Source organism: Perognathus longimembris, chromosome 8 (assembly GCF_023159225.1).
Source record: "Perognathus longimembris pacificus isolate PPM17 chromosome 8, ASM2315922v1, whole genome shotgun sequence".
Classification (NCBI taxonomy): Eukaryota; Metazoa; Chordata; class Mammalia; order Rodentia; family Heteromyidae; genus Perognathus; species Perognathus longimembris.
In genome coordinates this window covers 73,632,523-73,657,832 of record NC_063168.1, presented here as the reverse complement: position 1 = coordinate 73,657,832, position 25,310 = coordinate 73,632,523, and the positions used below count along the sequence as shown (strand labels likewise).

Genomic DNA, 25,310 nt, shown 5'->3' with positions numbered 1-25,310 from the left:
TGAATGTAAACTGCCTGGGAATCTCTTAAACAAATACTAGGACTAAAATCCAGCAAAAAAAAAAAAAAAAACAGATCTTCAAAACAAGGTTCAAAAGTAAAAGCCACAAATATCCACTTAGCAGAATGCAAGGGAACAGACAATCTCACTTACTGAACTCATTGGATGAAAGGTGAGTCAACTATCCTGCCAAGGAGCTCAGATTCTGAACCAAGGGGCGCTCCATTCATGAAGGTAAAGAGGACAGATTCAATACTTACAGGCTCTTACCACGTCACCAAGAAGTGTGATCCTTGAAAGCATCTCATCCAGAGTTTAAATACCTCTCCTTGGTGTTCAAATCCTTTATACCAAATTTCCCTGAATTTCCACAACATAACATATATAGGCACTGTGCTACTCGGCCTAGACAGAATTAATCACCAAGGCCCAAAAGGTCAAGATCCCAAAGATATATGAATGCAATTCCTATGCATCTCGTTCCAAACCAGGACTCACAAAACCAGCCACTAAAGCTACCTGATACAAATCATGGGTTGAATTTGACCTTTTCTTAGGATCTAGTCTGCCATTCCATTTTATCATCAGTAAACAGGCTTCTGAGGAAAATATCTCCTCACTACTTTTCAATGCTTTAAAATAATGGTACTTTTGCATCAATGTTTCCAATTCCTTAAGTCCTGCCAGTTGGTGGCTGACACCTGGCTTGAATTCTTCTCTCACCTGCCCTCCTCCTCAGCCCTCTCTTGGGGCAGTGGTCACACCGTGGTGGCAGCCTGCCTTTAGTTCCATGAGACCACAGAGCACATCTAGTTCATTCATCTCAGGGTCCCAGCCAGCATCACTGCTATCTGCTGCCGGAATGACTGTCTTAACACTCCCAGCTCACTGCATCTCCGAGGGCAGGGGTGGTTTGACATCACCACCATTATTTCTGAGATCTGAATCCTGTGCGCACAATGAGGCTGGTCCAAATCAGGGGGGATGGGTGCTGAACCGCCTAAAGAAAAGATTTCAGCTTCGCTTCTCAAGGCATTTAATGAATGGGCTTTCTCACTCTTGTTTTAACCACTCTACATTTCTGCTATTTACATAAATAATAGCAGTTCTCTTAGGCTATTTTTAAAATGTGAGATTATTTTTCCCACAGAAAAGTTAAAAAACAAAAACTGAAATACAAGAAGGATGTTTGGTTCCCACACCCATGTACAAAGGAATTATTTAGCACATTAGAATTCCAAAACCCAGCCTCATGGTCCCCTTCTCTGGGGAAAATGCTGTTCTAATGCCAACGGATGTAACTTAAGCATATGCTTCTTCCCTCCCTCTTCTAAAACAAGGTGGAAAGGGGTGTCCTATGACCCCGTCCTAGTCCTGAGGACAGAGACAGAGTACAGGGACTCCCCAGCCTCATCCCTGAGAGCAGAGACAGAGGTGTGGGGGAACCCCTTCCTTATTTCTGAGGACAGGAATGGAAGGAAGTACGGTGGGACCAGATCTTCATCCCTGAAAACGGGGATGGAAGTGCGGGGGGACCCCATCCTCATCTCTGAGAACAAGGATAGAGGTACGGGGTCCCCATCCTCATCCCTGAGGACAGAGACAGAGGTGTGGCGGACCCCATCCTCACCTCTGAGAACGGGGATGGAAGTGTAGCACTAAGCATCCAATCAAGGGAGCCGCTACTCAGGGGCAGGAGGGGACAGGGAATAAGTGGTGGCAAATGACATTACTCCTCGGGCCCAGTGGCTTTAGGGGAGGGAGGTAAAAACTGTGGCCAAAGAGCAAGAGCTCTGGGATACCTGACAGAACATGCTAGCCACACAGAAGTCACGCACACTTCACACCTTCTTTCCTTCAGTGACACCTACTGAGAACACACCATCTCCTAGTCCTCTATCATGCCCAGAAACAAAAACAAGCAAGGTATGACTGCTATGGCATAATCTGAAGACTAGGGCAACATCTGAAAGATCAGCAAGAGAGGAAGAACTGGAGAGGAAGAACACTTCAGACAGAAGGCACAGGGGGAACAAAGCCTGTGGAAGGAGGAGACAGAAGCTTTCCAAGAAAGGAAGCTGGGCCATGAAAACGGGGAAGAAGGGTTGGTAGAGGCTGAAGCAAACAGATCGTAGCCTAAGCTTACTATTGGGTCAAATAATTCCTGAGTGCCCTCCATGTCCAGGCACTCTGCTCTTCCCTTGGGATGGAAAAGTAAGACAGGAGAAGGGCTCACAGTGTTACACACACATACCCCCCTGTCATGGGAGGTAGAGGCAGGAGGACTGCAGGCACAGGCTGGGGGCAGGGGAGGAGACTGTAGGGGGAAATATGCCTAATGCAGGGCCTGATGTCTGGTTTCACTGTGCATTAAAGAATACATTCCGACACACAGGGATAATTCCTATAACCAGATCATATTTTATAAGACACGTACATTCTAAATCACATATACTAGAAAAAAATGCTTGATATAAAAAAGAATGTAAATTCAGGCATGGTAATACATGGCTGTCATCTCAGCACTCATGAGAATGAAGTAGGACCCGAAGTTTAAGGCTAGCCTGGGCCAGTCATATAGCAAGACTGTTTCAAAAGAACAAAACGAACCAAGGGCAGGGAAGGGAGAGTGGGAAAGGAAAGGGGAGGTGAAGAGAGAGAATGTAGTTCACTATTTTTCAGCACAAGAAATAACTGTGCTGCATGTTTCTAATCTGAAATGCATTCCACAGAGCACTCAACCAAGGAAAGGAATGGGAATTCAGCCTTGAGATGGAAGCACATGGTCCTCTCTCTACACTCATGCCCTCACCCGGCCATCCTCCTCACCACCCCTTCAGACCGGGTATCTAGCAAGCTGACTGACTGTACCATGCACAGTATCGATGCTACTTCTAGAGCCCTGACTCAAATTCATGCACTATGTCATCCAGGAAGGTCTTGCCAATGTTTCTTGCTGCTAGGTAGGTGACTCACTCCTACAGATGGTCAAGTAAATAAAATGAATATATGCACAAGCCAAAAAACCCAATAAACAGTCCTTATAGAACTCCTAGCTGCCACAAAACCAGGAAGTGATCTTGCACTAGACTGAAGGTAACAAGTACAGCTCAGAAAATCAACTTCAACTTTTCCTTCCCCTTGTTGGAACACACCTGTGCCCTGCCACACCTTATGCCTGAGAAAGGTCCTCTGCAAAAAACCTGTAGCAAAACCTGCTACAACCTGAAGCCTGAGCGAACCTGGTCCTCAGACAAACCCCATGGCCAGCCTCCCTCTTCCCCGGCATCAGTTGTCCTGTGAGTGGCTGTAGTAAAAGAAACTCACAGGATGGCGTCAGATGGAATTGTCTCGGGGGTACAGTGGAGGGGAATGTGTCTAGTGAGGGATAAAGGTAGGCTCCCTTCAGGTCCTGTGCTGAAACAAGGAAAGGCCACTTCAGAGAGAGAGCCAGGACAAACACACTTTGGGGTCAGCACTGCTTGAGCCCCAGAAGGCCTGCAACTGCCGTCCAGAATGCATGACCCCTGGGGAGCAGGAGGGTGAGGCAGACAGACACAGGACAATCATTTCCCTAAGTATTGAGGGTGGGGGCAGAGAGGGGAGGAAAGGAGGGAGGGAGGATATGAATGAGAAAGAATGACACCGAATATAAATTTGGAGACAGTTCTAAGACAGATGCTGTCAAAACCAGGAGAAAGAAGGGGACTTACTTTTTCTCATCCTACATCTCCAGAAAGACTCTCATATCTGCTGATATCCATTATTTCTTTATTTCACAAGAGACAAACAACAAACTACCTGTGACAAATAATATGGATGCCTTTCAGTCAAACGAAACAAAATTACTAAAACTGGTTTTGGTTGAAGTCATGATCCTCTGCCTGCAGGGCCTGGCTCCAGCTGTCCATTCCTAAAGCCAGGTACCGCCCTCTGAGGGGGTGAGGCCCTCAGCCGACTCCTAGCCAGCAATCTCCCCCTTCCCCAGATGCTGTAGGAAAGCAGAAAACAATACTGCATTTCTACTATCCAGAGAAACAAAGCAGAGAAAATGGAGAAAGTCAATATAGAAAGCAAAGGCGTTTGGGGTATGAGTTTAAGGGGAAAGTTCACTCATAAATATCATACATTCTGGAGCCCCAGCAGTTCCACTGTGGCTTGTCAAGTGTCAGCACGAAAAGAAAACGTAGAATCAGCCAGTACTATCTCCTACAAAATCTGAGTCAATGGTCTCCTACACATCTATTTAAGTATCTTCAAGATCAAGCACAATATTCCACACATCACACTGATAAACATTCTCACTAAAACTAAAGCTCTTCTTCCTTGAGCCAAACACATGCATTTTCATATTTCAACTAATGGTAGCAAATTCCATCTCAGAAATCCAAAGACAGAGCAAACCCTGCTCCAGGAGTGATCACAGTTGTTCCTCTTCGACATAGAAGCTTCCTTCCTTTCAGAGTCAAGATTCTTTCTGACCTTTTATTCTTTTAGCACTGAAAATTGAGGTTGGTTATGAGCACCTATATATTTGCTTAAATGAGAAAATATACAAAATCCTTGAACCAACATTCAAAACTATGTTTTGGGGCTGGGGATATGGCCTAGTGGCAAGAGAGCTTGCCTCGTATACATGAGGCCCTGGGTTCAATTCCCCAGCACCACATATACAGAAAATGGCCAGAAGTGGCGCTGTGGCTCAAGTGGCAGAGTGCTAGCCTTGAGCAAAAGGAAGCCAGGGACAGTGCTCAGGCCCTGAGTCCAAGGCCCAGGACTGGCAAAAAAAAACAATGTTTTGATTTGAAGACTGATCTTCCTTAGTGAATTGCCCTTTATAAAGTTTATCTTATTTTTCGCAGCTTTATGGACATAAAGATACATGTTGTAAAAATTCACCTAATTTAAGCGTACAATTCATTGGCCTTCGTTCATTTACAGTACCAGGCTCCAGTTTTAGAATCCTTCCATTATCCCCCCCAAATTCCCTAATTTCTATTTGCAGTCAGTCCTCACCCCTATCTCCAGCCCAGCAATCTCTGGTTTACTGTCAATAGCTTTCCTTTTGTAGAAATTTCATACAAATGGGACCACATACAACTGCAGTGTTTTGTGTCTGGCTTCTTTCATTTCATATGTGGTTTACGAGATTCATTTTTTAACATATTCCTAATTCAGTAATACTCCATTTCAAGGATGTGCCCAAGTTTGCCAAAGCCATGGCCACAGGTTGTTTACACTTTGGGCTACTATGAACAGCACTGGTGTAAGCACTCACGGCCTCCATTCCTTGTGGAATGGATTTTCATCACTTCTGGAACACCATTACTCAACTACATGTCAGAGTGTTTAATTACTTAAGACTAAATACACTAAGCTTCCCCTGGGGATACCCCATTAACATTCCCACCTGTAATCCTAGCTACTCAGGAGGCTGAGATCTGAGGATCACAGTTCAAAAAGCCAGACCAGGCAGAAATGTCTGTGAGACTCTTATCTACAATAACCACCAAAAAGCTGGATGTGGAGCTGTGGTTCAAGTGGGAGAGCACTAGCCTTGAATAAAAAAGCTCAAGGACAGTGCCTGGGTCCCAAGTTCAAGCCCCAGGACTGGAAAAAAAATAATTATAATAATATCTCTTTACCTCAATAATAATAGCTCTGTCCCAAAATAATTATATTAAGTGATTAAAGTTATATTTTATTCTTTAATTACTTCTAATTATAATTTGTCATTATTATCACTGAGTTCTTTAGTTATACTAACCACTGAATATGGATAGCATTGTCCAATAGACTGGGGGCCCTGATGGAACAACAGTGAGAAAGGAGGAAGTCAGAAGCACAAACTAGCTCCATTCTCCCCTGCAAATACATCTAATGCTATCACCTATGAGCACCACAGTCCAGCTTCTTCAGTCAACACAGACTCTCATCAGTGATTTTCCAGGGAACTTCAAGCTCTGCAACCTTGGGCTCGGGCTGCATCAGTGGGTCCCCCGTTCTGAGGCTTCTAGCTTCACAGACTGAGAAGATACAAGGAGTCCCTGGTTCCCAGCACACACGGTCATTAAAGGACTATCCTGCCTCCAAAGGTAAGCCGCTCTACTAAATCCTTCTTATTCTATATGTGCACCTCTGTTCTAGGCGAGCCTAACAGCACATCAACACAGAAGGGGTGGCCAATGATACCAAAACACAGAAGACACAAAATAAAGCTATTGATCTGATTCCTTAAGCAAACTCTTACAGCTATGTATTTTAGAATTCAGAAATAATGTTGTTTTGTCAAGTATCACATGTCTGTATTACAGGATACCCAGCAATATTTAGAATGCTGTATACTCTGTCCTTGAATTTCAATCAAATCTTTTTTATTAATAACTTTACTCCCAAATTTACATGTCCAGACCAGCTACCTAGTTCCTACCACCTGTCTAACTAGGTATCCGCTGCTATTATGAAGCTCACAGCTACCTTAAAGTCCAAATTCATTTACTCAGAAAACCACCCTGTTAGGGACTGAGTAGATATACCCACCCAAAATGCTCTTTCTGCTCAACACACTCCTTACCTCAGGAAACAGTGCTGTGTCTCCTTTACTGTTCAAGTGGAGACTCTGGTATATCCTGACACTTTCCTGTGCTTCCTGTCACTCACTCACTCCTTCTAAACCTCTCTCCAGTTTATTCACTTCTGTCCATTTCTCCACTGTTATCTTCTATGGACTAAACCAGGGGTTATTAACTAGAAGCAATCTTGCCCTTGAGTGACACCTGAAAACATCTAGAAGCTCTTAGAGTTGTCACAACTCAGGGGAGTTGTAGATGCTAGATCATCCAATGGGTAGAAGTCATGGATGCTACTAAATATCCCACAATACCAATCAGTCCTGAACATCAAAGAATATCCATCCTAAAATGTCAGCTGAGGTTGAAAAGCTTTGCTTTAAGTAAGCAGAGGAATGATGCATACCAATAATTTTTCTATTAAAGGTAGCTCCTTAAGAAACTATTACAATCCATAACTAGTTTAGTGTAATAAATAACATTCTATTAAAATGCAATGCACGTGTACATGGGAACAAACTGAACACTCACTTGTGCATGCTCTCCACTCCTATCACAATCATGATGCAGTAGGAAATCCCACTTTGTACAAGAAAATGTAAGGCATACCTAGAAAAGGCAAGAAGAGTATGGTGAGAAGAAGTCACAAACACCAGGTCCCAATAACTTAAAGTACAGACTATTTAGTGTAACCCAAAACATTCCTTATACCCCAAATCAGGGGACACCTGGAGAGGGCGTCTCATACCACAGGCCCTGAGAGCTGGGTGACTAAAACCAACCCCAAGTGGCGCCCAGGGTACCCACATCTCCTAGCAACAGGAAGGCAGTGTGGGATTATGTGGCTCAAGGATGACAGTTTTCTTTGTAAGGAACAATGACTCCGAAAAAAAGTAAGAAACATGGATTTCAGTAAAGCTCTGACAGAATATAGGCTATTTCCCCAAACTTCTTCAATACATGCTTATAATCTACTTTTATCTTTTGAACATTACTCATGAAGCAAAATAAATATTACAAATTTCTAAGAAATACCAAAATCTATCCTTAAAATGATATAAATCTAGTCATTTCTTAACTTTCTGTAATGTAGATCCATTACAACATTCTAACTTATATGACACAGTACTTTCTAATATTTTGGTGTAGAAATCAAACATTAAGTACTTCACAAAACTTAGGCAAAGTACAATTTGGATCTTAGGGGCTAAAATCAATCCAAATTATCACTGTAATTTTATAAGGGGGGTTGTATGCTCTCAATTTTCTTTCCAACTTTGGTGGCATAGTTTATGATAAACATTTCAAATCATTATACATAATTTATTAATAAGGATCATATATAGTTAAAAATTACTTTTTAGCTTACTCATTATGGAATAACAAGTACCTCCAGGCTTAACAACCTCCAGCTGTTTAAATTTGACACATTATAAATAAGCTGTATTTTTACACTCCAGACATATCATAAATAAGGAGCAATAAGCTCCAAGGCAGATTCACAGAAGAAATTTACCCATTAGACAGAGAAGGCCATGGTGTCTGTACACCCCCTCACACACCACACACATACACACACATACATACACACATACACACACACAGAAAACCACACTGGACTAGAGTGCTGCTATAATCAGAGGGCTACAACCAGGCAGAAAACCTTATACAGAAGGATGCTTTTAAAACAAATTACTCATGATTAAAATACTTTTGAAAGTTATCTACCTCCTCTTCACTGCTCTAACACCTACAATTTGCTAACACGTGTGAACACAGAGAATAGGACTGATAAGATACTTTAAGGACACTTGACAATGGGTACAACTCATGAAAGCTACTTATCTTAAAAAATAAAAACATGGCTGAATGCTGTTGGGGAAATCTTTCCTTCTGTATGAGTAAAACGCTATTATAACCTAGGGACACAGGACAACTGTGAAGCCAGCGGTCTGATTCCTCCACCAGTGCTACCCTTCAGATGACATGCCTGGCAATAATCTTTCAGAGGCAGTGCAGCAGCATTCAGGTAGCTGGCTGCTGATAAGCCTTGCTCCTGCAATAATAATACCAGTTTATCAGTACTGACCTGCTCTGCAGTCAGCTCTGTTTTGTTGACCTCCACACCAGGCATCATTACTTTTCTAGTCAGTTACAGCACTGAGCTTTCAAACTTTCTTGTACTAAGCTACTCAACCTGTCCTAATTAGAAATATGGACATCACAAATACATAATAGCCATTTAAACTGTTTCAGGATTATGAGGAAACACATGGAAAGTGTTCACTAGGCTGCCTGTCACAGAAAGCACCCAATTGTTAAGTATTACTAAAGTAAATCTTAAATAGGCTTTTAAAATACATTCTACCTAACCTTCATTGTTTCACAGTTGTTACTATCACACACCTGGTTAGTACTCCAACTGACATAAAAAAACTCCAATTGTTTCTGGCCAACAATCATTGCCCAGTTCTTCAAGGGGTGGGATGTGGTAAAATGTGTATCACCAGTCTTTCAAACTGCTTAAGACTTAAATAAAACAATGCTTGTCCCAAAAGGTCAATTTATTTTTAGATAATACATTTTATTTATATTGTATTTAAGTCATACTACAGATGGATATAAAATGTTATTTCTAGCAAAAGAATGCACAAGTTTTTAAAAGGTCAAGTACTCCTGCTGATTGTTCAACTAATCACTGCTGAACATCTGCATTTTTCTGTCTTGTTTTTGGCAGTGCTGAGGGGTTAAACCAAAAGCCTACTAGAAGCCTTCTAGAACACCAGTGGCTCATGCCTATAATCCTAGTTACTCAGGAGGCTGAGATCTGATGACCATGGTTCAAAGCTACCCTGGGCAGAAAAGTCTGTGAGACTCTTATCTCCAATAAACCACTCGGAAAACCAGAAGTGGTGCTGTGGCTCAACTGGTAGAACACTAGCTTTGAGCTGAAGAGCTCAGGGACAGTGCCCAAGCCCAGGGTTCAAGCCCCATGACCGACAAAAATTAAAAAAAACCTACTACATGTTAGTCAAGTACTGTACCACTGAGCTATGCCCCTTACCAATGAGTATCTATTTTGCAAAAAATTACTGGACTGGACAGTGGTCTATCCTCAGAGAGCTTCCAGTCTAAAAAGAGATGCACTATTAAGTAGCTTCTTCAATACTATATGAAAAACACTAAGCGTACATGTAGTGGTTCATGCAGGTAATTCCAGTTACTTGGGAGGTAAAGATCAGGAGAATCCAGGCTTGAGGCCAGCCCCAGCAAAAAGTTGATAAGACTCCATCTCAATCAATAGGTTGAGCATGGGGGTATATATCTGAATCAGTTACTACTCAGGAGGCTGTAGGCAAGAGGATCATGGTCTGAATCCAGTCCCAGGCAAAAACTCAAGACTGTAACTGAAAAATGACTCAAGCAAAAAAGGGCTATGTCTTTGGCTCAAAGGCTAAGCACCTGCCTATCAAGTATAAGGCCTCGATGTCAAGTTCCAATACTTCCAAAATTAAAAATTAAAAACACTAACAAAAAAATTGGATAAACACAAAAATATAAAATACCCCATCTGAAGTTAGGTGCCAGTGACTCACACCCACAATCTTAGATATTCATGAGGCTAAGATCTGGGGGACAGTGGTTCAAGGCCAGCTAGGGCAGAGTAGTCAACTAGACTCCATTTTCTAAAGTAACTAGCAAAAATCCAGGATGGAGGTGTGGATCAAAGGTAGATTGCCAGCTGAACAGACTCAAGATTTTTAGTTCAAATCCCACTTCAACCTGGACCCCCAACTAGATGATGGTAATATGACTTAAGTATCCCTAACCCACAAATCCACCCAAGATGTTTTGGATTTTGGAGAATTCTTGATTGCAGGTTTGTGAAAAAGAAATGCAGAACCAGTAAAATCTACACAAATACTCCAAAGTCTGAATCACTCCAAAATCTGAAACACTTTGGTTCATCATATCATTCTCTGTACTTTTGTGTTTGGAAAAGTATATATACTACCCCCCCACATCAAAAAACACTAATGATACAAACCTGATGTGGTCAAGGACATGACAAAGACTGTACTCCGGCCTCAGTTAAACCTCAACACTACACACACCTACCAGCGGCCATCTATGCCTGTCAAGAGTGTTGACAACAGGGCAACAGAGTAGACACATAATAAATTATCTTTAATTGACTATTTATTTGGATTATATTAGTTATACAGAAGGGGATTTCATTGTTGTATCTCCACACATGCTTATAGCATATTCCAATCAATTTTACCCCCTCTAGCACACTAACTTTTCTGTCCCCAATATTTCATTCACAGATGCAGTTTCCACAGTATTCTCCTTTTTCTTCCCACTAGACCAACCCCCTCCTGCTAGTTCCCATCCATCTACAGAATCTATCTTAATTGATTTTTCAAGAGCATCTAGGAAACATTTTCAATTGCCAGAGGCAAAAAGTAGATTAAAAACCACTAATGCTATCTAGCCTAAGAACTAAAAACATCATCCTAGAACCCACACAGATTCCTACAGATTCTGTAACCTTACAACAGAAACTACCAAAGCACAGACCAAGCAAGTGCATTTCCACTCTCTCATGTCAAACAGCAGCCCACAGAAGAGGCCTAAGAGTCCTCATGGTAAACACTGCAGCACACAAAGTGCTCACTTAGAAGGAAAACTCAGAAGAAGTCACAGAAGAGCCTTCCATTGAGTTTATGTTCATTTGCCAAGAGAGTGTTTCTTCTTGTCCTGCCTCTGACTGTCAGATACAACCACAGCTACCTTAGTCAGGAAGGTCCATATCCTGGCAGCCTGACAGAAAAGGGCTAAGTGATTGACATGCATCTCATGGGGAGATCACAAGGAAAAGTCTTCCATACTAAGTAATGTTTCCCCACGAAATTTTTTTTTGCAAAAAAGAAATAGTAGAATCTAAAAATTGAGTTTACCACATCCTTAAAAGACAACTGCAGACCAAAACACTTCAATTATTAGCTGCTGACTTTAACGCTAAAGAACAATTCAAGAAAGTACAATCATATGATTGGTACTAAAATATTTAGGACATATAATGAAAGGATATCTTGAAATTTTTTTCCCCAAAGGGGGGGGGGGAGGGCTGGGAATGTGGCTTAGTGATAGAGTGCTTGCTTAACATGCATAAAGCCCTGGGTTCGATTCCTCAGTACCACATAAACAGAAAAGGCCAGACGTGGTGCTGTGGCTCAAGCAGTAGAGTGCTAGCCTTGAGCAAAAAGCTCAGGGGCAGTGCCCAGGCCCTAAGTTCAAGCCCTAGGATGGCCAAAAAAGAAAAAAAAAAAAGGCAATTGCAGCTGGGTGCTGGTTGCTCACACCTATAATCCTAGCTACTCAGGAAGCTGAGCTCTGAAGATCACAGGCTGGGCAGAAAAGTCTATGAGACTCTTATCTCCAATTAACTACTTAAAAAGCTGGAAGTGGAGCATGGTTCAAGGGTAGAGAACTAGGAGTACTAGCCTTGATTTAAAAAGCTAAGGACAGTGCCTAGGCCTTGAGTTTAAGCTCCAGTATTAGCACATACACACAAAAAAAAGCCAAGTGTATAAAAAACTAATAATCAGAAAAACATGCAACCAGTTTGTGTTTGTTATTGTTTAACAAAGACATTTAAAATGGGTTTTGTTGTGCTAGAAAAAAATCTGCAGAATAGATGGAAATACGTGTGACAGATTAAAACATATTTATATATCCTTTTCATCTGCCCTCTTCAAAAATTATTAGTAAATTCCTCTCCAAAAGCAAACTAAAGACAGAACTCATTCCCCACCTCCTGTTCTTGTATTTAAAAAATTTAAGTTAGCCATGAGAGAACACTTTTAAGAACAAATCCCTATATATGTTCTTTCTACACACTCAGTTCTCAAATCTATCCCAGTGAGTCTTCATTTAAACATGATCAAATAATTACTTACCATCCAAAGCAAAAAAATGCAAGATAAAGGCCCAAAAGGGTAGCAACTATGTGTCTTATAAAAGAGCTAGTTTTGCTTGCGTGTAGATAAGTTCGAAACCAAATGGCTGCTAACAAGGCAAAGAGTTGGCACACTACAAAGTTGACCTGTAAAGAAAAATTAAAATTTTGTATTAGCAACACACTTAAATTTTTCATTTGATGTTACATTTAAATTATAAGGACAAAAACACCATGATTACATAAAAAAATCAAGATCTCCTAGTTTACAAAAAACAAAGTAACAATGAGGAGCCTTCCCATGGATGAACCTCAAGTTCAAAGTGCTAGACCACTCTCACTAATCCTGGCAGGGAACAGCTGTGTCCACATAGGGGCTGTGGAGAGAAGTACCTGGAGGAAGAACAGGGACAACAATGGACACGCAGAGATGGAAAGCAGAGGACACCCTAGACATGAAGGCATTGAGGAACCTATCTGGATGACTCAAGGGCCCCTGTAGCTGGTAGAAAATAAGAGCTCAAAGTGTTCTAGTACAGGGTGGAGCTACCCCAAACCCCCAAAGCTAAGGGAGGTCCAGGGCCACAGATCTGTGGAGTGCAGAGGGAATCACCACTGTGAGATGTGGGCTCCAGGGTCTTAAGAGGGATGGTGAGGATGAGTGACAACAGAGGAGGCTGCTTTCAGACAGTGGGGTACGGTAGGGGGAGACCTCCAAGTCTACTAAGGTCATCAGCAGAAGCCTCCCCAAGCTTACAGCCAGTCTTCTCACGTGCACTAGTGGGGTGCACACATCCTGTGACTGTTCCTTCTCCACAGACACCGCTGACAGCAAGGGTGTCTGGTGGGCTACAGAGGCTCAAGAAAAGTTTTCCATTTCTCTTCCGTGAGGCAATCTCACTGAATGAAGACAAATGGGTCTTAAAATCTATAAATAAAAGGGACCTTTTCCTAAAGGCACAAACAAGTAGGTTCTTGTCTTGCATTACAAGGAAAACACAGGTGACCATTGTAATGTGTTGTCTAAGAGACCACTGTTCTCTGAACCACACTCAGTACAAGCAAAATGACTTTTCAAATACTTGGAGCTCTTGTTCTCTACCAAACGGTTCCCAAGAGATTCTTTTAATTAAGCCAGAAGTAAATGGATCAGAAAAAATTTGTATTCTTGACACTAATAGCTATTCACACACCTGCATAGTTTCTTAATAGTTTAAAAACTTTCAAATGCCTCAATTTATAAAAAAAAAAAAAATACAGGAACTCTAAAAACTCAGTCCCAGAACTAACACAGGCTTGGTTTAGAATTGAACAGAAGTGACAAATAACACATTAGAAATTTAATCAACATTAAGTTTCTGTTTCAAAAGTTTTCACCAAAATGTTTTAGGAAGAGCACAGAAGGAGCCCACAGTGTGATGTCACAAAGTGGGGACACATCACCCGCGTTCATGTTCCTATCCTAGCAGGATTCCAATACCATCTGACTAATTTCTCCTTTGCTTCCCCCTCTTCCTCCTCGCCTCCCCTGGATGTAGATTTATATAATAAAAAGCAAAGTGTGATTATTATAGACATATCGTTGGAATCCTGGCATACAGAATTTTATTTCTGTAATCAATTATTCCAATATTGTTGTCTTTCAGATCAGGAAAATGAGATCAGGCCTCACTCCAGACACTGTATCAAAATCGGTGACAAGGAAGTTTGTACTAAAAAAGAATAATACAGGTTCTTGTGAAGCTCAAGTCATTGGAGCTAGGGTGCTGAAAAATAAGTGGAAGGGCATTCTAAGGGGGGAAGTGACATAAAGGACTCAGGTGGGTACAGGACACAGATGGGTACCACGTGACAGGTGAGTTCAGAAGCCAGGTAGATTCTCACCAGCACTGCCTAGGAGTGCACAGTTATTTTACGGTGATGGAAGAACACTGGCATTTGTCAAATAGGAAAATGTCGTGACCATCCTCTCTGAAAGAAGAGACAGAAGAAGCATGTGTAGAACAGGAAGCCTGGGTTTTCTGGGAGGAGAGTGGAACTAACCAATCAAAACAACCAGAATGGCTGAGAGAACAGAAAAGATTATGGATGGAGGGCTGCACTGTGAACCACAGCAGGGAAACATGGAGAAGAGCAGTTTAGGGAAAAGTAAATTCTGTCTCAGGAATGCGTGGTGTGGAAGTCCCTGGAAGGCCAAGTGTGCACACTCCAAACATGGCTCAGAAAGACAGGACTGAAGCTGCCAATCTGGGAATCAAGGACACAGCTTTAAGAAAACCACAGAGAATCAAGAAGACCTGTGATGCTCACACCCAAGGTTAAGTATCAGGAACAGCAGAGGGGTGAGCAGTCTGAGAATGAGCAGACCTGGAAGGGAGGTTGGCAAGGGGCTGCTGCTCAAGAAGCAATGGTCACTGACAAATATTACAAGGCATTGAGTCCAAGCTACACCTAATTTGGTAATCCCAACTTTATTGGTGACCAGTAAGCGTAGTTGAAGACTCCCCAGAGCCAGACTTTATATTTATAGACAAACAAACAGTCTTTGCATTTAGGGGACCTGACAACAACCATATAGAGTAAGAATAGCCCACAGTTCTCCCCCCACTAACTGTGAGGATAACTGTGCAGGAGACAGGATGGTGCTCAGGAAAGGATGAGGCTCCATCACAACTAGGAGCTCTGGCTCCAGAAGCTGGGGAAGGGCAGTCCCTCCCCTGCCTGAGGAAAGCCCCCAAATGCATCCTTGGAACAGTAGTGGTCTTAGAACTGACCAATATAGGACAAGAACTGGACAGACCACACAGTGGGGACTCTAGGAAGAGGAAGCAGCATAATTTACATTTTAAAAAAAGTTTAGGCACTGGTGATTCACACCTGTATGTAATCCTAGCTACTCAGGTGGCTGAGATCTGAGGATTGCTGTTCAAAGCCAGCCCAGGCAGGAAAGTCCAATAAGACTCTTATCTCCAATTAACCAGGAGAAAACCAGAAGTAGCAGGGTGGCTCAAAGTGGCACAGCACTCACCTTGAGTAAAAGAAGCTCAAGGACATCATCCAGACCCTGGGTTCAAGCCTCACAACCAACGAAAGAAAGAAAGAAAGAAAGAAAGAAAGAAAGAAAGAAAGAAAGAAAGAAAGAAAGAAAGAAAGAAAGAAAGAAAGAAAGAAAGAAAGAAAGAAAGAAAGAAAGAAAGAAAGAAAGAAAGAAAGAAAGAAAGAAAGAAAGAAAGAAAGAAAGGAAAGAAAGAAAGAAAGAAAGAAAGAAAGAAAGAAAGAAAGAAAGAAAGAAAGAAAGAAAGAAAGAAAGAAAGAAAGAAAGGAAAAAACTGACTTGTAGACACCCAGATGAAGAAGTCCAGACCGTCTGCTACTTTGCTAGAAAAGACTAGAAGACACACATGCAGACATTCAAATAGCTCTTGAAAAAGGTCCCAAATGTAAAATTTTTTCCAAATGGAAACCACATTGTACTTATTGTCTCATGGATAGGGTAGGCTGCAGAGGCAAGGAATTCTGGAGAGCAAGCACACAGGTGAGCATGCATCTCTGAAGGAGTGACAAGAGGTCGTCCTGCAGATGAGCATAGATAGCAGTCATGGCTATCTATCATGTATGAAGTACTTCACATCAACTATCTCAGTCCTTAGGATAGGAAGCTGCTCCCCCATTTTTCTCAACCAACCTAGGCACATATAACAAGGTCACATATAACAAAGAGTGGTACCCAGACAGGAGGCCAAACCTTACTGACCCAGTGTCTACTTCCACAGCCCATCTCAAGATCAAGCTCAACTGCTACAAGCAAGGTTCTAAAAGAGAGTCTGTTACCTGGCAGACACTGCCATCCTACTTCAGAAAACATGCTGCTTCATAAAGCTAATAAAGACCAATTGAAAAATCTTATGTGGGGGCTAGGAATATGGCCTAGTGGCAAGAATGCTTGCCTCGTATACATGAAGCCCTGGGTTCAATTCCTCAGCACCACATATATAGAAAAGGCTAGAAGTGGTTCTGTGGCTCAAGTGGCAAAGTGCTAGCCTTGAGCAAGAAGCCAGGGACCGTGCTCAGGCTCTGAGTCCAAGCCCCAGGACTGGAAAAAATAAACTTTAAAAAAAAATCTTATGTGAAGTTAGTGAATATTTGGCTTGTTGTAGGTCAACTTTCTTCTTTGTGGAAAGAAGTTTAGACAAAATTATCTTCTTGAAAATACAGTTAGTCCTCCTTATCTGTGGGTTCCACACTGACAGACACAACCAACTGAAAGATGAAAATGTATGCATCTGCACTGAATATGTAGAGACTGTTTTCTTGTCACTATTCCCTAAACAACACAGTGTAACAATGATATGCATATTATTTACATTGTATTATGTATTTAAGTAACTTAAAGAGGATTTTTAAATGTACAAGGAGAAGGTAAATGTGTTATCTGCACAAATTGTTATTTTATATGTGGGACTTAGGTATTCATAGATTTTTTTTGGTATCTAAGAGGAGTCCTAGAGCCCATTCCCTACTCCTGGGTCCTGGGAATGACTGTATCTTACTAAAGTTACCTTGATCTGAAGTGATGTGTCTTCAAATAAATTACCTTCAATAATTTAGAAATGGGATTGGAGAGCAGAACACAGGAAGGACAGAGCAAAGAGGAAAAGGCTTAGTTATGGCTGGGTGCTGGTGGCTCATGCCTGTAAATCTTGCCAAGCAGGAGCACAAGGCCCTGAGTTCAATTCCCAAATACATCAGCATACACGTGCACATGCATGCACACAGACAATCTTAGCTATTTTAAGATTTTCTTGTAATTTACCTCATGCTATATACAAAAGAAGACTTTTCATCAGCTGCACATTTTTTAAAATCTTACAAAAGCCAAAACAGACAATCATAAAAGTGGTAGATTTTAAAACTGTATGTGGCAAAATGAACGAGAAAGGCAAAAGAACAGTGAAAAGTAGGGGGAAATATTTACAAGACATGGTAAGAATGGGCTGGGAATGTGGCTTAGTGGTAGAGTGCCTGCCTAGCATGCATGAAGCCCGGGTTCAATTCCTCAGTTCCACATAAACAGAAAATGCTTGAAGTGGTGTTGTGGCTCAAGTGGTAGTAGCTCTCTTTGAGCAAAAGAAGCTGAGGGGCAGTGCCCAGGACCTGAGTTCAAACCCCAGGACTGGAAAAAAAAAAAAAAAAAGACATGATAAGAAAGTCATTTAATAAAGAACTTTTACTTATCTATGAGAAGACTATCTATAACCTACCCAAAAGAAAGCTGGGCAAAAGGCACAACTTACATACATACATCTATGTCCAATAAAATCTGAACAATATCCTCTCTCAACTGTAAGAAGTATAAATTACCCCATCAGTGAGGAGCTACTCTTTCCTCTCAGTGGCTGTGCATTGTGAGAAGTGATATGTGTTACTTCTAGGCCAGAACTCTCAGCTTCTAGAATGAGCATCTTCAGGTGTACCTTTCACCTACAATATTCCAGATGTGAGAAGGAACAATGGCCTCATGAGATTAAACAGTGAGCAAGAAAGACCTGGGGACAGCTTACTGTAGGTAAAGCCTATCTTATCCTGACTTGATACAACTAATAACACAAGTACATATACAAACAGGGATACACACACACACACACACACACACACACACACACACGATAAGAATGTAAGACTGCATGGTCTTATGTCCTATAAATAATAACTTAAGAACATAAAACTTATAAACAGAGTTCCTATGCAAAAACTTAAAACTATGCCACGAAAATTAATAAAAATACTGTGACACTGTAGAAGAAATATATATACCTAAGAGATACAAAATAAAGGGTTAGTATTAAAAATTACTCTAACCTGGCATGTTGGGACAAGCCTATAATTCCAGCTACTTTGGAGACTGGGGCAGTAGACTCAAGAGTTTAAAGCTAGATTACATAAGTGATGGCCAGCCTAACCTATATAAAAGATCCTGTCTATATGTATATAAACATACACAAAGAACTTCTAAAATCAATAGAAAAAAGAAAAACATCATGTAAGAAACTAATAAATCACATAAAGAACTGTTAGATGATTTTAATGCAGTAAGAAGAATGGTATGGATCTGTATATTATGATCACTTGGAAAATCAAGACAAGTGATTTAAGTAACAAGTATAAACAGTAAGACAGAAGGAAAATCAACTCTGTATGTATACATACATTCACTTAAAATGTATTAGACCAGTTATTATGAGGCCACTATGCAGTTCCTACATGCTTGATATATTGATAGTCTCCATTCCACCAAAGAACATACACCATACTTCACTGTCAGCGCTCAGCAATCACCCGGTATGTGGCAGACACCGTGTGGTGTGATGGGCTTGGTAAGAACACAGGCACCATTACTCCAGAGCACAGGCTCCTGCTTCCATATGCTCCAGCCCAGAAAACCTAGACATCAACCCATTAGACACAGATCCTTTAGGAAGGAAGTACTTGGAGACAAGACACAGACTTGAGATATGCCAATATTTCCAACCCGACAAGTACAACAGAGCCTCCTTTGAAAATCCTTCCTTTCCAGGCCTGTGTCCTCCAACCTCCACAAATGCTGGCCTGTGCATTTTCACACTTTCAGCTCTGGCATATTTTGCACTGCATTGCTCTTACTATTCAACTTGTTAAAAATGGCAGAAAACTTATTGAGAGCCGCTGCAATTCTTTCAAACATATGTAGTAACTGTAGTTCTAGCTTATTTGCTAACCTACTACACGGTCCAGGTAAGCTGTGCTGGACAGCCCTCGCCACTCTCGCAGGCACCTTGTACCTGCCTCCCTCCCACTGAGCAGCGCGACGCCACTGCTCCGTGATAGTAATTGGTACTGTCAGGCATTTAATTTTACCAAGTCAATGAATGCAAAATAATATAATCCGACTATTTTTAGTTCCCTTGATAACTAGCCCAGCATTTTTCAAATGTCTACTGGACTGAATTTTCCTCATTAATTCTTTTTAAAGAATCTCTCACTTGATAGTGATCATTTGCAGGTAGCACTTGTCAGTGTACCCTTGACCTTTCATCTTCGTGCATTCTGTTTCTTCCAAGAGAGATTTTCTTTTTGAGGTATGTACTCTTTGGCTTTCGCTTCTGATAACATATATAGGACTGTAATCTCTAGATATGTACCTGTGTAACTCCTGAACTATTAAAAAAAACAGGAAACAATACAAATAAGATTATATATGCTGAGACAAATTAGAAAACTCTGCAATGTCCACTTTGGTATTAAACATGTACCTGTTTCTTATGTAAGCCAAATTATCAGTGTTCCCAACGCTGTCTTTTCCTACTTCTCAATCAACCTCTCCATCCCTTCCCCTGGCCTCCACTGAGCCACCCAAGCCAAGACAGGTGCCCCTCACTGTGGTCCCCCAGTGCCTGCAACCCCTTTCTTCCAGCATTTGGTGTCCTGTCTGTCACCTGCCCTCTGTTGTGAGCTCCTGAAGGACAAATACTACTCCTGACCAAACTCCACGTATGAAGCACAGTACTGGAGGAACTGGCCTGGTTTACTTAGTCTGCAAGGATACACATAAGTCTCATCACCTTCCCAGAGGCTAACTCCTAGAAATCTGGTCCATTCTAGGTCAGTCCAATTTAGCTAATGTTATTTGATGGACACCATTACCACACTCACCATCAACTTTATGAGGTGTTTTTGCACACTGGTATACTACTAAGAAATGCTTGCATTTCTATACTGTAGTCTAACATTTTCTCCATTCTAAAGTATCAAAATTGTTTTATTAATGTCACAATTGGATCCTACATTAACTGTATTGGGAAAGCAAAATATTGCCTAACAACTTACTAGCTCTGACATTGGAAACATATTCAGAGCCATGAGAAAGATTCCATAGAAAGCTCTAAGGAACTACAAAGGGAAAGAAAAAAAGTCCCAACAAAAAGTTTATCTTAATTAACTATTTTCTTTGGTAAACAGGGTAAGAAAAGAGTCCAATTCTTCTTTCAAATGTGTTCCTTCACAGAGTGGGGGGAAAAAAAGAACTTCTATGTACTCTCAACACTAGTGGGGTTTCAATATTTAAAGTGAGTCTTATATCAAGTTTCATTGGTCCTGGTATCAAAACAATAAACTGTCCTTTTTCCTTATGAAACTAAGCTTAAAACCCTGTAACAAGTTCTAAACATGAAACACTATTCCTACTCATAATTACTGCTCTCAAATTAAGAAACCATCACCTTCAAGCATTCACTCATAGTTTGTCTTTTTTTTTTTTTTTTTTCTGGCCAGTCCTGGGCCAGGGCCTGAGCACTGGCCCTGGCTTCTTCTTGCTCAAGGCTAGCACTCTGCCACTTGAACCACTTCTGGCCGTTTTCTGTATACATGGTGCTGGGGAATCGAACCCAGGGCTTCATGTATATGAGGCAAGCACTCTTACCACTAGGCCATATCCCCAGACCCATAGCTTGTCTTCTTAAGCAGTATTTCACTTCAAGTTAGAAATAAATGCTACAAATAATGTCAGTAGCGAACCAAATATTCAGAGATGAACTCTTCACTAACTAAACACACTATACTTTAAACAGTGTGTCTGAATTCAGTGTCAGAATAGCTTCAAACTTTTCGTTTGGAATTGCTAATTGAAGAAGTCTATAAGAAAACAGAAGAACAAAACCTAACAGGTTTTCTGTGTACCAAGTATCAGATCCAATACCACTTAGTCTAGGTCTACACAATATAGTCAATATAAACTCATAAGCAAAGTATTACATTCATCAACTTCAAATGCTTACACAATTTTCAAATGATTTGGGAAAACCCAAAGTAACAATAAAAAGCAAAGTTCCATGAAGCTTTACTTTGGGGCTTAAATACGATTCTACTGTAATGATACAGCTCTTGTTGGCAGTATAAGTCGCTTTAACTCTTTGGGTATTCCCTAAAGCTCTTCAGTGGATCTCGAACAGCTCAGAATGACCGCAAGGATCACAACTTGAAGCTAGCTTAGTCAGGAAAGTCTGCAAGACTCTAATCTTCAATTAGCCACCAAAAAGCCAGAATGGGAGCTGTGGCTCAAGTGGTAGAGCATTAGACTTGAGCAGAAAACAGGGACAGTCTCAGATCCCGAGTTCAAGTCCCATGACTGGCACAAAAAATATAACACATAAGTAAAATTTTAAATCATAAAAGAAGAACTGAACAGGTGACTCGAGCCTGTAATCCTGGAAAACTGCAGTATAAGGCCAGCCAAATCAAAAAAGTTCAGAACAACTCCATCTTAACCAGTGGCTGCACATGGTGGTATGCAGCTCAGCCCCAGCACAGGAGAGGGTTCACAGCCCAGGTGTAAAAGGAAGACCATCAATAACCAAACTAAAAAGGTATGGATGGAGTGGCTCAAGTAGTGCAATTACTTCCCAGAAAGCTCAGGGCCCTGAGTTCAATTCCCAGTATTGCCAAACAGCAAAACAAACAAAAACCAGGATTATCAGGAAGCTGTCGTAAGATCTCATGTTCAAGGCAATGTGATAAGCATAGCAAGATCCTGTCATTAAGTAAAATTTCAAAAAAGGATTGGGATGTAACTCAGTGGTATAGGCCCTGGGTTCAATCTCCAACACACACACACACACACACACACACACACCTGTTCAACAAAAATATCAATGGCCTTTTAAAAAATTATTTGATTTTAAGACACTGAACACAGTGACTCATGCTCCAGTTACTCAGGTGGTAGAGACTGGGAGGATTATGGTTCAAGGCCAGCACAGGCAAAGCTAGCAAGATCCCAACTCAACAAACAAACCTAGTACAGACATAACCCTTGCTATGAAACAAAACAGGTAGTTAGGATCATGGTCCAAGCCTTGCCTGGGCAAAGAATATGACACTCAAGCAGGCATGGCACAAGAGGTAGAGCATCTGCCTAACAAGGACAAGGCCCAGAGTTCAAACTTCAGTAGCATAAAAAAATTAATATAGGGGCTGGGGATATGGCCTAGTGGCAAGAGTGCTTGCCTTGTATACATGAGGCCCTGGGTTCAATTCCCCAGCACCACATATACAGAAAATGGCCAGAAGTGGTGCTGTGGCTCAAGTGGCAGAGCGCTAGCCTTGAGCAAGAAGCCAGGGACAGTGCTCAGGCCCTGAGTCCAAGCCCCAGGACTGGCCAAAAAAAAAAAAAAAAAAAAATTTAATATAGAAATACAAACACATGAAATAGCCAGGAAACAATGAAGCGGACCTTTCCCTTCCAGAGAGCAAAATGCATTTTTGAAAAAGCTAAAATGATGAGGCGGAATAGTGAGCCGGAATTCTAGAGACCGGGTCCACTACATGGATGGATGTGATGACAAACACACCTGGAGTTCCATCATGCTTTCTCCTTCCCGCTAATGCAGGCCATAGAAACTAGAACCATTCTTTAAGTGGATCACAGAGACTCCATCTTCTCCTACTTTCCCCTTTAAAACTGGCCATAAGGACATTGCCCACATCCCCCTTTTCCAGGTAGTCTGATGGCCTCCCCATGCCCTCCAGAGGAATGCTGCAAGAGAAGCCAAGATGGCAGCTGACGCATGCAGGCCTTGCTGGGCTTCCCCAAGTGGTTCAAAAGCCACAGAGGTTCCAGGAGGGTGATGCACCCACAGACAGCATGGGAGCCCTGGGACTCTTCCACCAAGACATCCCTGAATTCTGTGAAACAAGCAAGCACATTAATCAAACCTGAGGAGGGGGGCATAGGAATATCAGTTTATAAGGTTCAAACCACAGATAAACATGAGACTTGTGCCTGGCCTCTAACTTAGGGAGGGGAACAGGTTGAAGACCTCAGTCTCAACCTGTGGGACCTGGCACATCTCAGACAAAGGTGTCGGAATGGAACTAGAAGGTGGGAGTCGGAGTTGGCGCCTGCTGGAGAATTAACTGCTGGCTTGCATGCTGTCAGGGAGAAAGCCCCGCAGCTTCTACAGTCCTGGGAGTCTTCTGTGCTGACTGGTGCGGTGTCAAAGTAGAGGATGGTTTTTCTGATACAAGTAGACATTCAGAATATGCTACAGGTAATATCTGAATAAACTCTGAGTATAAAAAAATTCAAAAACAAAAAAGTTAGATACAGTTCTATCATATCAGTTTTTTAAAATCTCTTACTGCAAAACACAATAATCAAAATCAAAAGACTTTAAGAGTATTTACGACGCATATCACCAAGGGCTAATTTCCTTAATTTATATACAGCTCCTATAGATCAATAACAGAAAGAGTAACAACATAATAGAAAAACAGACAGAATACAGGCATAGTCAGTTCTCAGAAAAAGAATTACAGATGACTTATTCATATTTAAAGATGCCAAACCTCTATATTAAAAGAAACGGAAATTAAAACCAGAACATACAGCATTTTCACTTACTGGATTGGTAAAAACTAAGTCTCTGGAAGCATATATACAGCACTGTCCCATATATGGAAACAACCACTCTAAAATCTGGGAGTGAGAGGATCCACTAATACAATGTGATGGAGAACATTCTAGAAATGTAGAAGATGATTAACTTATGTATATTACTGTAGCACTAGTAATAGGAACATTGGAAAAGATAGGATGGTTTAAAACACAGCTCAACAGCTGTCACAAAGGCTGAGGTGGCCCTGAAAAGCACTCAGATCACCCTGAGCAGCTGACTTTTATCCTTGCCAAAAGATACCTGACTGTTCTGTGAGCAGGCACCAGTAGCTCTGAAAGGCAGACCCTTCTCTGGCCCCACTGGTGAATAAGGACTGGTCTCAGCCAGCATGCCAATGTCTAGTGCAGGAAATGCACCTGTGCTAAATGAGCCTCAGGACATCTGGGCACACAAAGAACTTTGCTTTTACCTATGCAATCTACAGATTATAGGAGAACGCTGAAAGGAAGTGGACCCTGGGACTCATGTGGGGAGCAAGTGAGTAGGAATGGATACTAACTGATGAGGCTGAGAAAGCTAGTAATGTCTGGATTTCTGAGGTAAAAATGTCACCAAGAGACCCTCAGGAAGAATGTCCAGCAGGCTGGCCACATGACTGGCTCACTTCTCAAGGTGTACCAGTCTGTTTATATCTGCTACCATGGCATAGATAATCTACTCCGAATAGATGGTTTTTAAAAACATGATACGTGTTTGTTTTCAATTTGCAAATTTAATCAGCACCAGTATTTAAGATAGCAATTATTTCATTTCTATAACACTAGATTTGCAATGTGAGTTTGATCTCACTGAATTTTATGTAATGGAAATCACATCTTAAAGAATATAAGCATCTCCAAGTACTTCTAGGATGCCATAGGCCATATGGCATTTTAATAAAACTTTTTCAAACAGAAAATAAATACTTCTGTCAGAGCAATATATGACATTTAATTCAATAACTGTGATCTAATGTTCAAACCTACAAATTACAGAGCATAGTTTCTCCTGAACTACCAAAGCATACCGGTAATCTACAGATTCAAACTAGACACATCCAAACTGACTGAAATTCTCTGTTCCACCTGCACACTGACCAAGCTCATCATTCCATGAAACAAGATTTTCTTCCTAGCTCCCATATTTTAACAGGGTTACTTACACTCAGCAACTCAAGCTAGAATTCCTGGAACTTTTTTTTATACTTTTGAGGCTTGCAAAAAGTTTTAAGTAAGGTAGGCACCAGTAGTTCACATCAATAAATCCCAGCTACTCAGAAGACTGAGATCTGAGGCTTGCAGTTTGAAG

The 25,310-nt window shown here is 41.3% G+C and overlaps 1 protein-coding gene across 1 annotated transcript in view; it reads right to left on the bottom strand.

Moving 5' to 3' along the window:
- Mboat2 (membrane bound O-acyltransferase domain containing 2) overlaps positions 1 to 25,310 on the bottom strand; it is a 112,017-nt gene that overhangs the window by 62,538 nt on the left and 24,169 nt on the right. The window contains exons 2-3 of the mRNA XM_048353456.1: positions 12,536 to 12,681; positions 7,101 to 7,178 (exon numbers count right to left, since the gene is read on the bottom strand). Of these exons, the coding sequence (XP_048209413.1) occupies positions 7,101 to 7,178; positions 12,536 to 12,681 (224 nt within the window). The remainder of the gene's footprint in view (positions 1 to 7,100; positions 7,179 to 12,535; positions 12,682 to 25,310) is intronic.